This window comes from Eleutherodactylus coqui, chromosome 4, assembly GCF_035609145.1.
Source record: "Eleutherodactylus coqui strain aEleCoq1 chromosome 4, aEleCoq1.hap1, whole genome shotgun sequence".
Classification (NCBI taxonomy): Eukaryota; Metazoa; Chordata; class Amphibia; order Anura; family Eleutherodactylidae; genus Eleutherodactylus; species Eleutherodactylus coqui.
Window position 1 is genome coordinate 80,481,328 of NC_089840.1, and position 12,561 is coordinate 80,493,888.

The window sequence follows — 12,561 nt, forward strand, 5'->3', positions numbered from 1 at the left end:
TCCGCGGGCAGAAGGGACCCGCTGCAGATTCTCCATGGAGAATCTGCAGCGGATCTGATTTTCCCCGTGGACATGAGGCCTAAATGCTGAAAGGCTTCATGCTTGAACCCCAAGAGGTACACCTCTACTGAACCAAGAGCACAAGGAAAGTTGTTTTAGAAAAAGTTTTTGGAATATTCTGGAGTCGTTAGCTCAGAATTCTTACATGAACCCCATAGAAAATCTTTGGTGAAATTTGAAGAAGTTGGTTGCAGCACACAAACCCAAGAATATTAGTGAACTGGAGGCCATTGACCATGAGGAATGGATTAAAATTCCTCAGGAAAACTAACAGAAGCTGCTGCCTGGCTATGCATTATATTTGCAGCAGGTCATAACAGCAAAAGTGTGCTCTACTAGATGCTTGTCATGAAGCAGTTGAATAACCCTGCAACTGCAGTATCCATTAGAGCATCATGCCCACAGACGGACCGGGATACGCCCGCGGATTTTCACCGCAAGAGTACCGCGTTTAAAGATGTGAGTGCCCATGAGCAATCGCGTAATTCCGCCCTGAGCTCTCCATTAATACTATATGAATGGATACCTGCCATTGCGGAAAAACACAGTGAATTAGAAGATGCCACAATGTTTTTCCCACTGCGGAAATCCGCTGCAGAATCCCGCATGTGAGCATTGAGCTATTAGGTTCAATAGAACCTAATAGCAGCGGAATTTCACCATGGATTTACGCTGCGGGAACTGCAGTGAAAATCCATTCGTGGGCATTAGCCCTAAAAGTAGCATTTTGAGCGGTACTTGGAGAAACTACTTGCTATATTAGCAGTTTTGAGCTAATTGTTCTTATTTTATTGTTTTTTGCAAACAGCTGAAAGTTTGTAGAATTGGAAAAAACAATTTGCAATGGGGACTGTATAATTTCGAAACCAACTGCATTTTGCGAGGTCCCCTTACTTTGAGGGGCTCAGAGAGGGCACTGTTATTTTAAAGGGCACAATAAAGTGCCTTATTTGTGGAGCAACAAAGAGGGTACTATTACTTTGCGGGGCCACAGTGGGGGCATTATTATTTTTTGGGGCCACAGAGGGGGCACTAATAGTTTGTGATGCCACAGATGGCACGCTATAACTTTGTGGGGCCACAGAAAAGATACTATTACTTTGCGGAGATACATTATTTCCACGTGGTGTCAGTAGTATTATTGGGTGGGAGGGGGGATCTGAAAGGTTCATTGGGGTTACCAGCATGATGGGAGATGAATTATGGCTGGAAAACTTCTCCATAGTGGCTGGCACTGGTTAAAGAAGCAAAACAAAACATGGAAGTATCGAATCTGAGAAGACATTACCTGTGATCATTGGAGGTAACTGCATTGTAATCATCATCAGTGTGTAGCTTGGGTATCTATTATTTGGTGACCGCATTATTTAGAGGTACAGTAAGGCTGAGTTGTTGAAGTTTTAAAAAGTTGTCTCATAGATAAGCTGTTTTATCTTTTTTGGGGGGAGGGGTGGGGGGTTAGGGAGGCGCAGTAGGGCAATTCTGATTTTTCTATAGGGCCCCATGAGTTATATAAATGCCCCTGGTTTAGAGATGTCCAGTTGTAGCTCAGTTTATCATAGAACATGATTAACACTTATTTTGGGTCCAAACATTTTTAGTGAGGAATCCTTATAGATTGTGAACTCCCTTTTCTGTGTATAGCCCTGGTAGAGGACACTAAGGAGTTAAAGCAATCCATGCAAACATGCAGGGACTTTGCACTCATGCCTATTCCATGGTGTGGTATAATAAGCTGTCCTAGTAATTAAGGAGATGTGAAAGGAGAGTAAGTGAGCATTGGACAGAAGAGTTTGTGGAGTGCGGAGATCCAGGAGCTGGACAATGGGTGAGTACATTCATTACTGCTATCACATACATTGCATTTGGACAGACATATCAGCAGGATGAGCGCTTCTGTTATCCAACAGATTATAGAATCGAATGTCATGTATACGAAAATGTAGGAAATATATGAGGCATGTGCCATATTCATATCGCTTAGAAGTTAGATATCGGTGTATCCACAAATGGCTCCGATTTGAGCCTCAGTCACAGCTAACAATGGTCAGACCTGGCTTAGAGTTGTTTTTCCACATTTTTAGGAAAAACGCAGTGCATTTTATAGCATTTTGCCTAGAGGGTTGTTTTTTTTTTCTTGCAGTGGCAAAAACTCTGCTAAAAGTTGGCTGTAAGTCAGTAGGAAGTTACGAAATTCAGTTATGGCTCTAGTTATGGCTTTTTCTGTTTTCCCATGACTTGGAAATGGGGAAAAGAAACTGAAAAAAGTGTTAAAAATGATCATATATAAAAAAAACTACAAAAACAAAGCTTGTAAAACACAAAAATTCATTGAGAAACGCCAGTGTGTGTGTCTGAAGGAAGCTTTACAGTGTAGAAGGGTTTGTAAAAAGTACAGCGGCACATCAGTTATTATACTCTATAGGTCTACGTGATGAAAATGTTAGGCCAGGCTCACACGGACGGGTGGGATTCCACTTGCAGATATCCGCAGTGGAAGACCTGTGAGTGATCGCGGAAATGAATTGCAAATGCTGGTGCATGCATGCGGTTTTCTGCGCTGATGTATGCGTATGGACAGCGTATCGTCCATGCGGAGGAAAGCTCGCAAGCAGGGAATGACATCGGAACATTGTTCAGTCGACAGCCCAGGCGAAAATTCTTTCTCTGAACGCTGATCCTAAATATCTACAAACTACGCAATTTTGGCCCAAGGAACTTTGTCAGATATCACACTTGCCGACGTGCGATTTTCATGGCGATGTGATGCATTTTATATTAAAAATCGCATTGCTTCTGTGAAATTGCGATCTTCGCATGCATATTTCATACACGTGAAATGATTGCAAGTGCTTCCCACAGACCTCAATTGTAAAAATCGTATCACAATCACATGCACGTTGTATGACATGCGAGTGCTGTGCAATTTTTTTTCCCCCAAGGTCCCATTGGAAACAATGGGTGATTCCTCCCACGGGAACATCCAAAAGTAGAACATGTTGTGATTTTTTTTCAACGCAGCATCACTATGAGGAAAATAATCCCTCTGGAATAAATCCATTTAAAAGAATGGATTTCATTCTTTGCATCTTTGCAGGTTTTGTGCAAATCACACAAAACTTGTGCAAGTTCCTCATTCGTGTGAATAAGCCCTTAGAAAATTTACAGACTATGAATTAACAGGACAGTGAGTGCCCTACCCAGGATGAATATAGATATAGATAGATAACTGTAAGATAGATAAATAGATAGATATTAGTTAGATTGATAGATGGATGGATGGATGGATGGATGGATGGATGGATAGGTAGATAGATAGATAGATAGATAGATAGATAGATAGATAGATAGAGATATGATAGAGATAGATAGATAGAAGAGATAGATAGATAGGAGAGATAGATAGATATTAGTTAGATAGATAAAAATATAGATATGAGATAGATAGATAGATAGATAGATAGATAGATAGATAGATAGATAGATAGATAGATAGATATTAGTTAGATTGATAGATGGATGGATGGATAGATAGATAGATAGATAGGAGATAGATAGATAGATAGATAGATATGAGATAGATAGATATGAGATAGATAGATAGATAGATAGGTAGATAGATAGATAGATATGAGATAGATAGATATGAGATAGATAGATGATATTAGTTAGATTGATAGATGGATGGATGGATAGATGGATGGATGGATAGATAGATAGATAGATAGATAGATAGATAGATAGATAGGGCCGGGGGCCTGAACTTAGCCCCGCCCCCTGTCCACCTCTCCGTATTGCAAATAGTGCAGAGGGGCGGAGAGGAGGCAGAGAGGGGGCAGGAGCTCAGTTCCTGCTCCTGGCTCTTCCATCCTCCCCCCCCCTGCACACAAGGACAACGTATATCGGCTCGGCGTGAAAACCGAGCCGATATACGTTCATCTGAATGCAGCCTTAGATTGATAGATGGATGGATAGATAGATAGAGATTTAAGGCCCGTCCACAAAGTCACATAGTCATCCGTGAAACACTCACATTTTTACTCCTAAAAACAAATGAAAATGCAGTATTTAACGGCCCCATAAGCTATACTGGGTTAAACATAGTCAAACAATGCATACTTCTGTCTATGTTTGGCAAGAGATATGTTTACATGTGAGTTTTTTTATGGTATTGAAAAGCGTATCCTGCTGTGCTTCTCTCTCACAAAAAAGCATAGAAATGTATATATTTTTTTAACATCACAGTTAATGGAAATCGTATGGAAACATATGGCTATGCGTTTTCATACGCTTAAATGTATGTTTTTTGTCATCAAAGGAAAAAAAAGATCTGAACTAAAAAACTTTAGGAAGATAAAGAGTTCATAGTGAAAAACATGTTTTTCATATAAAAAATGGATACAAAAGAATCAAATTGTATCAAAAGATATAACGTGCCTTAAAAACATAAGCATATGCTTAAAATGCATGCATTTTTTCATGTTTTTTTCATGTATGTTTCTCATATGTGTGAAATTTACATGAAAGTCCCAGTGTGGACAAACCCTTAGGGCGCCCACCCACTGGCGATTTTTTTTCCTTTGCATTTTGCGTTTTTTCTCAAGAGCAATTAGTTTTGAATGTGTTCCTGTCCACTGGTGTTTTTTTTTTCAGTCCGTTGCAATTTTTAACATAGGAACTGTCAGTTGCATATGTGTCCTTATTTTTCTCTTAATGCACCCATGAATGTCAATGTAAATTAACGGGAAAATGCCGCGAAAAAGCCGCGAAAAACGTCGCAAAAAACGCGCCGAAAACGCTGCGTTTTTCACGCACGAACATCGCAAACGCCAGTGGGTGGGCGCCCTTAGAGACGGTTCCTTAGAGCACTGTGAGGGTTGGATGGATAATCCTATAATGGGAGGTTCAAAGCAGGTTCAGCCAGAGCTCCTACAGTCTGTATATTGGACGGCAGAATTTTGCCGCTATGAAATAATTACTGAAAATGCAAATGTAAACTATAAATAAACTGGATCAGAGGAGTATAACACTATATTATATATTAACATGGGCTTTCTGCATTTTTCTCTATAAGGGATATTACATTACATGTGGATATTAGTTTTGGTCTGCACCGTCTCGACACGTCATGGGCATCGAAAACCAAGAAATGATGATGAAGAGCAGCCTGAAAGTAAGTTTATAAATATGATACTGCAAATATACATTTACTCGGGAAAGTCAAGCTAAAAAGCAGTAAAAACGAATTAAAGGGGTTGTCCCGCGAAACAAAGTGGGGGTATACACTTCTGTATGGCCATATTAATGCACTTTGTAATGTACATTGTGCATTAATTATGAGCCATACAGAAGTTATTCACTTACCTGCTCCGTTGCTGGCGTCCTCGTCTCCATGGTGCCGTCTAATCTTCAGCGTCTAATTGCCCGATTAGACACGCTTGCGCAGTCCGGTCTTCTCCCTTCTGAATGGGGCCGCTCGTGCCGGAGAGCGGCTCCTCGTAGCTCCGCCCCGTCACGTGTGCCGATTCCAGCCAATCAGGAGGCTGGAATCGGCAATGGACCGCACAGAAGACCAGCGGTCCACCGAGGGTAAAGATCCCGGCGGCCATCTTCACAAGGTAAGTAAGAAGTCACCGGAGCGCGGGGATTCGGGTACGTACTGGACGGTTTGTTTTTTTTATGCCTGCATCGGGTTTGTCTCGCGCCGAACGGGGGGGCTATTGAAAAAAAAAAAACCCGTTTCGGCACGGGACAACCCCTTTAATCTAACGACCAATGGCCTGGCAGTTTCTTTACGGCACAGAACTACGTCCATCAGCAGGCGTGGGCTCCACTGCGATAATACTCCATGATTGTGGTTGCACATTATCAGCAGTAATGTCATTCTATGGATGGATAAAACTAAACCTCTGTGAAGCAGGTAGTGGTATGGTGATGATGCAGCAGTGACGGATGGAGGTGAAGGCAGCCCATTCATTGTGCAAAACAGACTTAATGAAAATTTGGTTTTCACTCCATAGGCACTTGAATGTTACTTCAAACATAAAATTGCACTTGCAGTTTTGGTACATCACTTTTATATGGACCGCAAAAAGTCAAATGCGTTACTTAGACTGGCCATTGCCGATTTTTGCTACCTGAAGCCTAGACCTTTTCCCACCCCATAGGGGCCATTTCTCTACACCATAGACACTCGATGTCGTAGATGCCACACTAACAGCACAATTTCTCAACATCAAAGAAAGCCTTAGGGCTTCTACCCACCAGCGATATTATTGGTTGCGATGCAAGAGCAATGATTATGAAACCAATGATTTTCAATGGTTTCATACTCATTTGCGTTTTTTTCTTAACCCTTTCCAATCCACTGTCTGAAGACATTCTGATTGAAGGCTGTACAGCTCCGATGCCGGAAGATGTCCGGCAGGGTATTCTTACTGTATATTATTGACCACTCTGTTGTCGGGGGCCTCTCCAGCATGTCTCATACCGCAGTACTGGCTCTAGCCAGCAGATGGTGCCATTGTATAATGGCAGAAAGAGAAAAAGTCTAGCAGCGTACAGAAAAAATCTGTGATATCGCTCAGTGTTCTCAATGGGGCCGGCAGCAGCAGCGCCAGCTCCATTGAAAACATAAGAAATACATCGTGAACTTCTGCCACAGCTGTGACAGCTATGGCAGAGGATTCCTTCATCCGCGCAGGGACCGTAGGGATGAAGGAATCCTCTGCCGCAGTTATGTCAGAAGTCCATTATGCTATCCCATTTCTTTCAATGGGGCCGACACTGCTGCAGCCCTTTAGAAAGGAGTGGGTTAGCAGTGATGATTTTCCCTTCCCTGAAAATCATGGCTAGCTGTAAAAAAAAGTTAATATATAAATGTATATATATATATGTATATATATATATATATATATATATATATATATATACTCACCTAAAAAAGCCCTCCGGCTCTTCTCTCCAGCTTGGCAGTTGTCTTCTGTGTTCTGGAGGTCGGGGATTGAAAAATCCCTGCCTCCAGAAAGTGCTGTAGTCATCGGCTGAGCACTCAGCCAATCACAGGCAGCGCTCAGGTATTGATTGACAGCTGAGAGCTGCCTGTGATTGCCTGTTTAAAGCCCTTCCCCGAAAATCATCGCTGCAAACCCACTGCTTTCAATGGCGCCACAGCAGTGCCGGCCCCATTGAAAGAAATGGGATCGCATCAAGGACTTCTGCCACAGCTGTGACAGCTGTGGCAGAGGATTCCTTCATCCCCGGAGGAAGGCAAAAGAAAAACCAATGAGGTAGAAGCCAGTTTTCCCCATTTAAGGGAAAAAATTCCTATCCAACTCCAATCTGATAATTGGAATAATCCCTGAATTAGTTTGAACCGAACTGGAAGCTCACGAAGATCCCTAAAACTGGTGTATAACACTGTCTAAGAGCCACAAAAGCCCTCTATGACACCAAACCAAGCCAGTAGAATCCTCTTTCGGATACAATTGTGTTGAAAGCTTGGTTCGGATTCATGCCAAACTGAACTTTTAGCAAAATTTGAACCAAAATAGGGTTCTGCTGATTCATTTTGCTGAACACTAGTCATGGGTGTAAGTATGTAGCCCAGCAGGTAATGGTGCCCACACCAACTATAAGTTATGGCAAGTGATCCCTATGGACAACAGTAGAGTGAAAATGGTGGTAGGAAATTGAATGTGGGTTAATGAGGCGTAAAGGCAATGAATCAAAGATACAGTGGAATCTCACTTGCTGTTGAGGGTAGTCATAGAAGAGTGGACCTCTTTACCAAGCATTGTTTATTATATGGCTGTTGCATATGTCTACGAAGAAACTAAACAATTTAATCTGTATATGTTTGATCAAAGATTTACCAAAAGACTGCAGTGAAATCCCACGGTACAAAGACAGCGGAGTCTACATTATACGTCCCTCAGGCTTGCACCCATTGGTTGTGTACTGTGACATGACTACAGAGAGTGGCGGCTGGATTGTCATTCAACGTAATAGCTTCAACTCCGAGATCACCTGGGATGAATCCTGGACCACCTATAAATATGGCTTTGGGAATGTGGAGAAGGACTACTGGTTGGGTTTAGAGTATCTCCATCACATTACTAAACAGAAAGTCTATCAGGTGCGGTTTGTGATTCTTGACAATAGCAAGGAAGAAAAATATGCTGATTACAACCTCTTCAGTGTAGAAGATGAGGCTAATGGCTACAGAGTTAGACTGGGCAGCTACAGAGGTACAGCAGGAGATGCCATGTCTTCAATTCAGGCAGGAACCACCCATGACAACATGAAGTTCACATCCAAGGACAAAGACCAAGATATTTATGGTTCCAACTGTGCAACCAGCTATGGTGGTGCATGGTGGTATGCTGCCTGCTTTGCTTCCAAGCTTAACAACAAAAATGCTATTCATTGGCAAGGACTTTGTAGTGGAAATTGCCAAGGATCGACGGTAATGATCCGCCCAGCAGATTATTGTGTCTATCTATAAAATGTCCAGAAGAAGTGCCAGCGAAATATTGGAGCTTCACTTTTGTAGAGCCACTTTGATGCAACATTTTTTTGTTTCTCTGTATTTTTCAGGCAAGCTAACCTCAACAAGGTCCGAGAAATGGACATTATGGACCAATAACAATCTTCTTTATGACAGATTTACATACGAATGCAATGTACATTGAAATTAAGTGATTGTCCAGGAGTGGAGCTAAATGTTCATAGGGTGGAGTGTGCATAGCGTATATACCTATATACATAGGAAATTTTGTTGAGAATTAGATGCTAGTTACATCAACAGAGCTAAAGCCACTTTAACACCAATGTCTTAGTCTATGTTTAAATCTGTGCTGTCAAGAAATAAAAAGGATTTGCAAAAGAAAACAGATGCTTGAATTGTTTTTTCCGTAATATATTTTTTTGCTAAACGTATTTCATAAGTGTCACTACAGCAGTTTACATTCACATAACAGGGCAGTTCTGAATTTAGTGCCAGTAGAGGACCATGAGCAAAAATCTGGTGGCTCCATCATCCTCTCCAGTGCAGTCATATAAAGCATGGATAACTTACACAGGACATAAACGTTATATAATTATTGACAGATCCCACCAATGCCGATAGGATCTGACAACAATTTGATGATCCCTATGAGGTCAGCCTTTTCATTTTACGTTGTCAGCTGTTGGGTCAACAAGGGTGGCAATATTGGATTATAACATGCTTGAGTCTTTATTTAATATGGGGATACACAGTGCCAAGGGTATCGGACATCTTTTCCTCTCTTGCTAAGGCAATAAGCATGCACACTCACTGGATAAGCAATGTAGACTGATGGGGCATTGGAGAGCCATGCAAGGAAAAGGAACTTCCAATTTTCTAAGCAAATAATAAAAGCTGCACAATTGCCTCTTCGCCGTATATCGAGTCACAATGCGCTGTCACATCTGTCTTGACTCTCCTGCTGCTACAATTGGTCGCCATTCACCTTCCTGCGGCAGATACTGTGTCCTGCCTAGTACACAGTCTTTGTTCTGATATGCACGCTCCGGCTTCCATACCTAAAGGGCCAGTGCACGCTCTGCTAAATTGTCCCCAACTTATCTCCTGTCAGCGCTGGCTATTTTAGGCATCTTTGCTCTTAAGGCTGGGTGCACACTCACCAAGCGTGCAAGTTGCACCCGAAAGGGTTGGCACACAACTTGCATTGGACAGTTCACAGACACCTGTCCGTGTGCTGTCTAAGGGCGCCCACCCACTGGCATTTTTTTTCCCTGCGAAATTCGCAGCATTTTTTTCTCTGCAGGGGTCTATGGGACTTGTAATGTTAAAATCGCGATCGCGCAAAATCGCAATTTACCGCGAAATCGCGATTTTGCGCGATCGCGATTTTAACATTACAAGTCCCATAGACCCCTGCAGAGAAAAAAATGCTGCAAATTTCGCAGGGAAAAAAAATGCCAGTGGGTGGGCGCCCTGATTCACATGGACACAGGACACAGAGAATTCAAGCCTATGTTAAAGCACTACAATTCACATGACAATTGTTTACTTCCTTGATACCTTCACAACAGGCCTGCTAACTGTTTAGTCCTTGATAGTGTGCACACTGTGTGACTTTACTGAGGCCGGCCTCACTTACAGTGTTTGTTGTTGTTCATAGCAGCTCCGATTCAGCTGCATCCTTTTGGCCTCCATCTGGTTGTGCCGCATAAGTGCCCTTTTGGTCTTCTGCTTTCAGCCCCTTGCTCATCAGGGTCCCTTCAGTACTCCTGCACTGCACCCAAGCATGGGGAGGAAGCTGCTCACACCGCTATCTGCCTAGCTGCCTCCGCCACTTCACTGACTGCTCTGGTGTTGTGGCTTCTCTCCCAGCTGCTATGTCCTCCTCGATAGCTGTATCACAGATGCTGCTGCTGGGTCTATCTCTCTCTCTGCTATTGCTCAGGGTTGTGGCACAGCACTGAGCCCTTTGTATAGTGCCTGGGGCACCTAGAAATTATGAGGACCTTCTAGGTGCGGGGATTAGTGTGATGACATAAATTTGCTAAACAATCAATTTGAAGTAGAACCTACTCAAAGAAGGTCTTGACCGAATTTACTAGAAGAAGGTAGTGGGGGTCAGCAGTTAACACTGTTGCCTTGCAGTACTGGGGTCCTAGGTTCAAATCTGACAACATCTGCATGGAGTTTGTATGTTCTTCCTGTGCTTCATAATAATCTCCTTTATTTATATCGCACATACATATTATACATCACTGTACATCACTTGATATTTTCTGCCCCAATTGGGGCTCACAGTTTATATTCACCCATTAGTATGTTTTTGGAGTGTGGGAGGAAACCCATACAAACACAGAGAGAACATACAAATTCCATGTAGATGTTGTCCTTGATGAGATTTGAACCTAGGACCCAGGCACTGCTAGGTAACAGTACTAACCACTGAGTCACCATGCCATCAATAAATGTAGGCACTTTATAAATGATTATGAAGAAGAAACCTACACAAACATGGGGAGAAAATACAAAATCCATGCAGATGTTGTCAGATTAGAGCCCCGGGCCCCAGTGCCATATTTTTATATTTAGAATCATTTTTTCGTAATTGTAGATTTACATGCATAAATACCCAGAGAAAAAAATTGCCGCAAATACACCTAGATAGTCGAAAACTATTTTACCATATGGAAAATGTAGGTTCACGATTCTAACTGCATTTTATTTTATACTAGCTGATATACCCGGCTTCGCCCGAGTTAATTTGGTACTGGTGTTTATCTGGTGTTCACACAGAAATCTTATGAAGTCGTGGTTACTTTAGAGATACTGAGGAAAAACATATGTTCACCATTTTGCATAGTTCTCTGCGTTACCCAGGAAACACCACGTGGAGGCAACCATGCGACGTTTCGTTTATATAAAATGACATCAGGAAGTGAGATAATTAGATTCCATACGTAAAATGTGGACGCTAATTCTTTTGCGCTTAGAATTGAATAATGGAGTTGGGACCCATTAGCTTTTCCTATTTATGACATAATCAATGCTCGTGCCAAATTTCACATTTCTATGACACCGGAAAGTGAGAAAATTACATTCCGTACGTAAAATTTGGACGCTAATTCTTTTGCGCATAGAATTGAATAATCGAGTTGGGACCCATTAACTTTTCCTATTTATGACATAATCAATGCCGTGCCAAATTTTAAGTTTCTATGTGAGAAAATTAGATTCCGTACGTAAAATTTGGACGCTAATTCTTTTGCGCATAGAATTGAATAATTAAGTTGGGACCCATTAGCTTTTCCTATTTATGACATAATCAATGCCCGTGCCAAATTTCGAGTTTCTATGACACCGGGAAGTGAAAGAATTAGATTCCGTACGTAAAATTTGGACGCTAATTCTTTTGCGCATAGAATTGAATAATCTAGTTGGGACCCATTAACTTTTCCTATTTATGACATATCCAATGCCCGTGCAAAGTTTTAAGTTTCTATGACATTGGGAAGTGAGAGATTTAGATTATGTACGTTAAATTTCAACGCCAATTCTTTTGCGCTAGAATTAAATAATCGAGTTGGGACCCAATTACTTTTCCTATTTTGGAGATAATCTATGCTCATGCCAAAATTCATGTTTCTACGATATCGGGAAGTTGGAGAACTTTTGGCGAGTCAGTCAGTGAGTCAGTCAGTGAGTCAATCAGTCAGTCAGTGAGTCAGTGAGGGCTTTCAGCTTTATATATATAGACTAGCTGATATACCCGGCTTCGCCCGAGTTAATTTGGTACTGGTGTTTATCTGGTGTTCACACGGAAAATCTTATGAAGTCGTGGTTACTTTAGAGATACTGAGGAAAAACATATGTTCACCATTTTGCATAGTTCTCTGCGTTACCCAGGAAACACCACGTGGAGATAACCATGCGACGTTTCCTTCATATAAAATGACATCAGGAAGTGAGAGAATTAGATTACGTACATAAAATTT

At 41.7% G+C, this 12,561-nt stretch overlaps 1 protein-coding gene across 1 annotated transcript; it reads left to right on the top strand.

Moving 5' to 3' along the window:
- Window positions 1-1,884: 1,884 nt before the first annotated feature.
- Window positions 1,885-8,611, top strand: LOC136626504 (fibrinogen-like protein 1-like protein). Its single transcript, XM_066601561.1, has 3 exons — window positions 1,885-1,888; window positions 5,135-5,233; window positions 7,929-8,611. Exons 1-3 carry the CDS (start codon window positions 1,885-1,887, stop codon window positions 8,564-8,566), a joined length of 741 nt encoding a protein of 246 aa, XP_066457658.1. The 3' UTR covers window positions 8,567-8,611.
- The last annotated feature ends 3,950 nt before the right edge of the window (window positions 8,612-12,561 follow it).

Coding starts and splice junctions, on each gene's coding strand:
- LOC136626504 (XM_066601561.1), top strand. Junction 5,234..7,928: donor TGATGAAGAGCAGCCTGAAA/GTAAGTTTATAA, acceptor GTTTGATCAAAG/ATTTACCAAAAGACTGCAGT.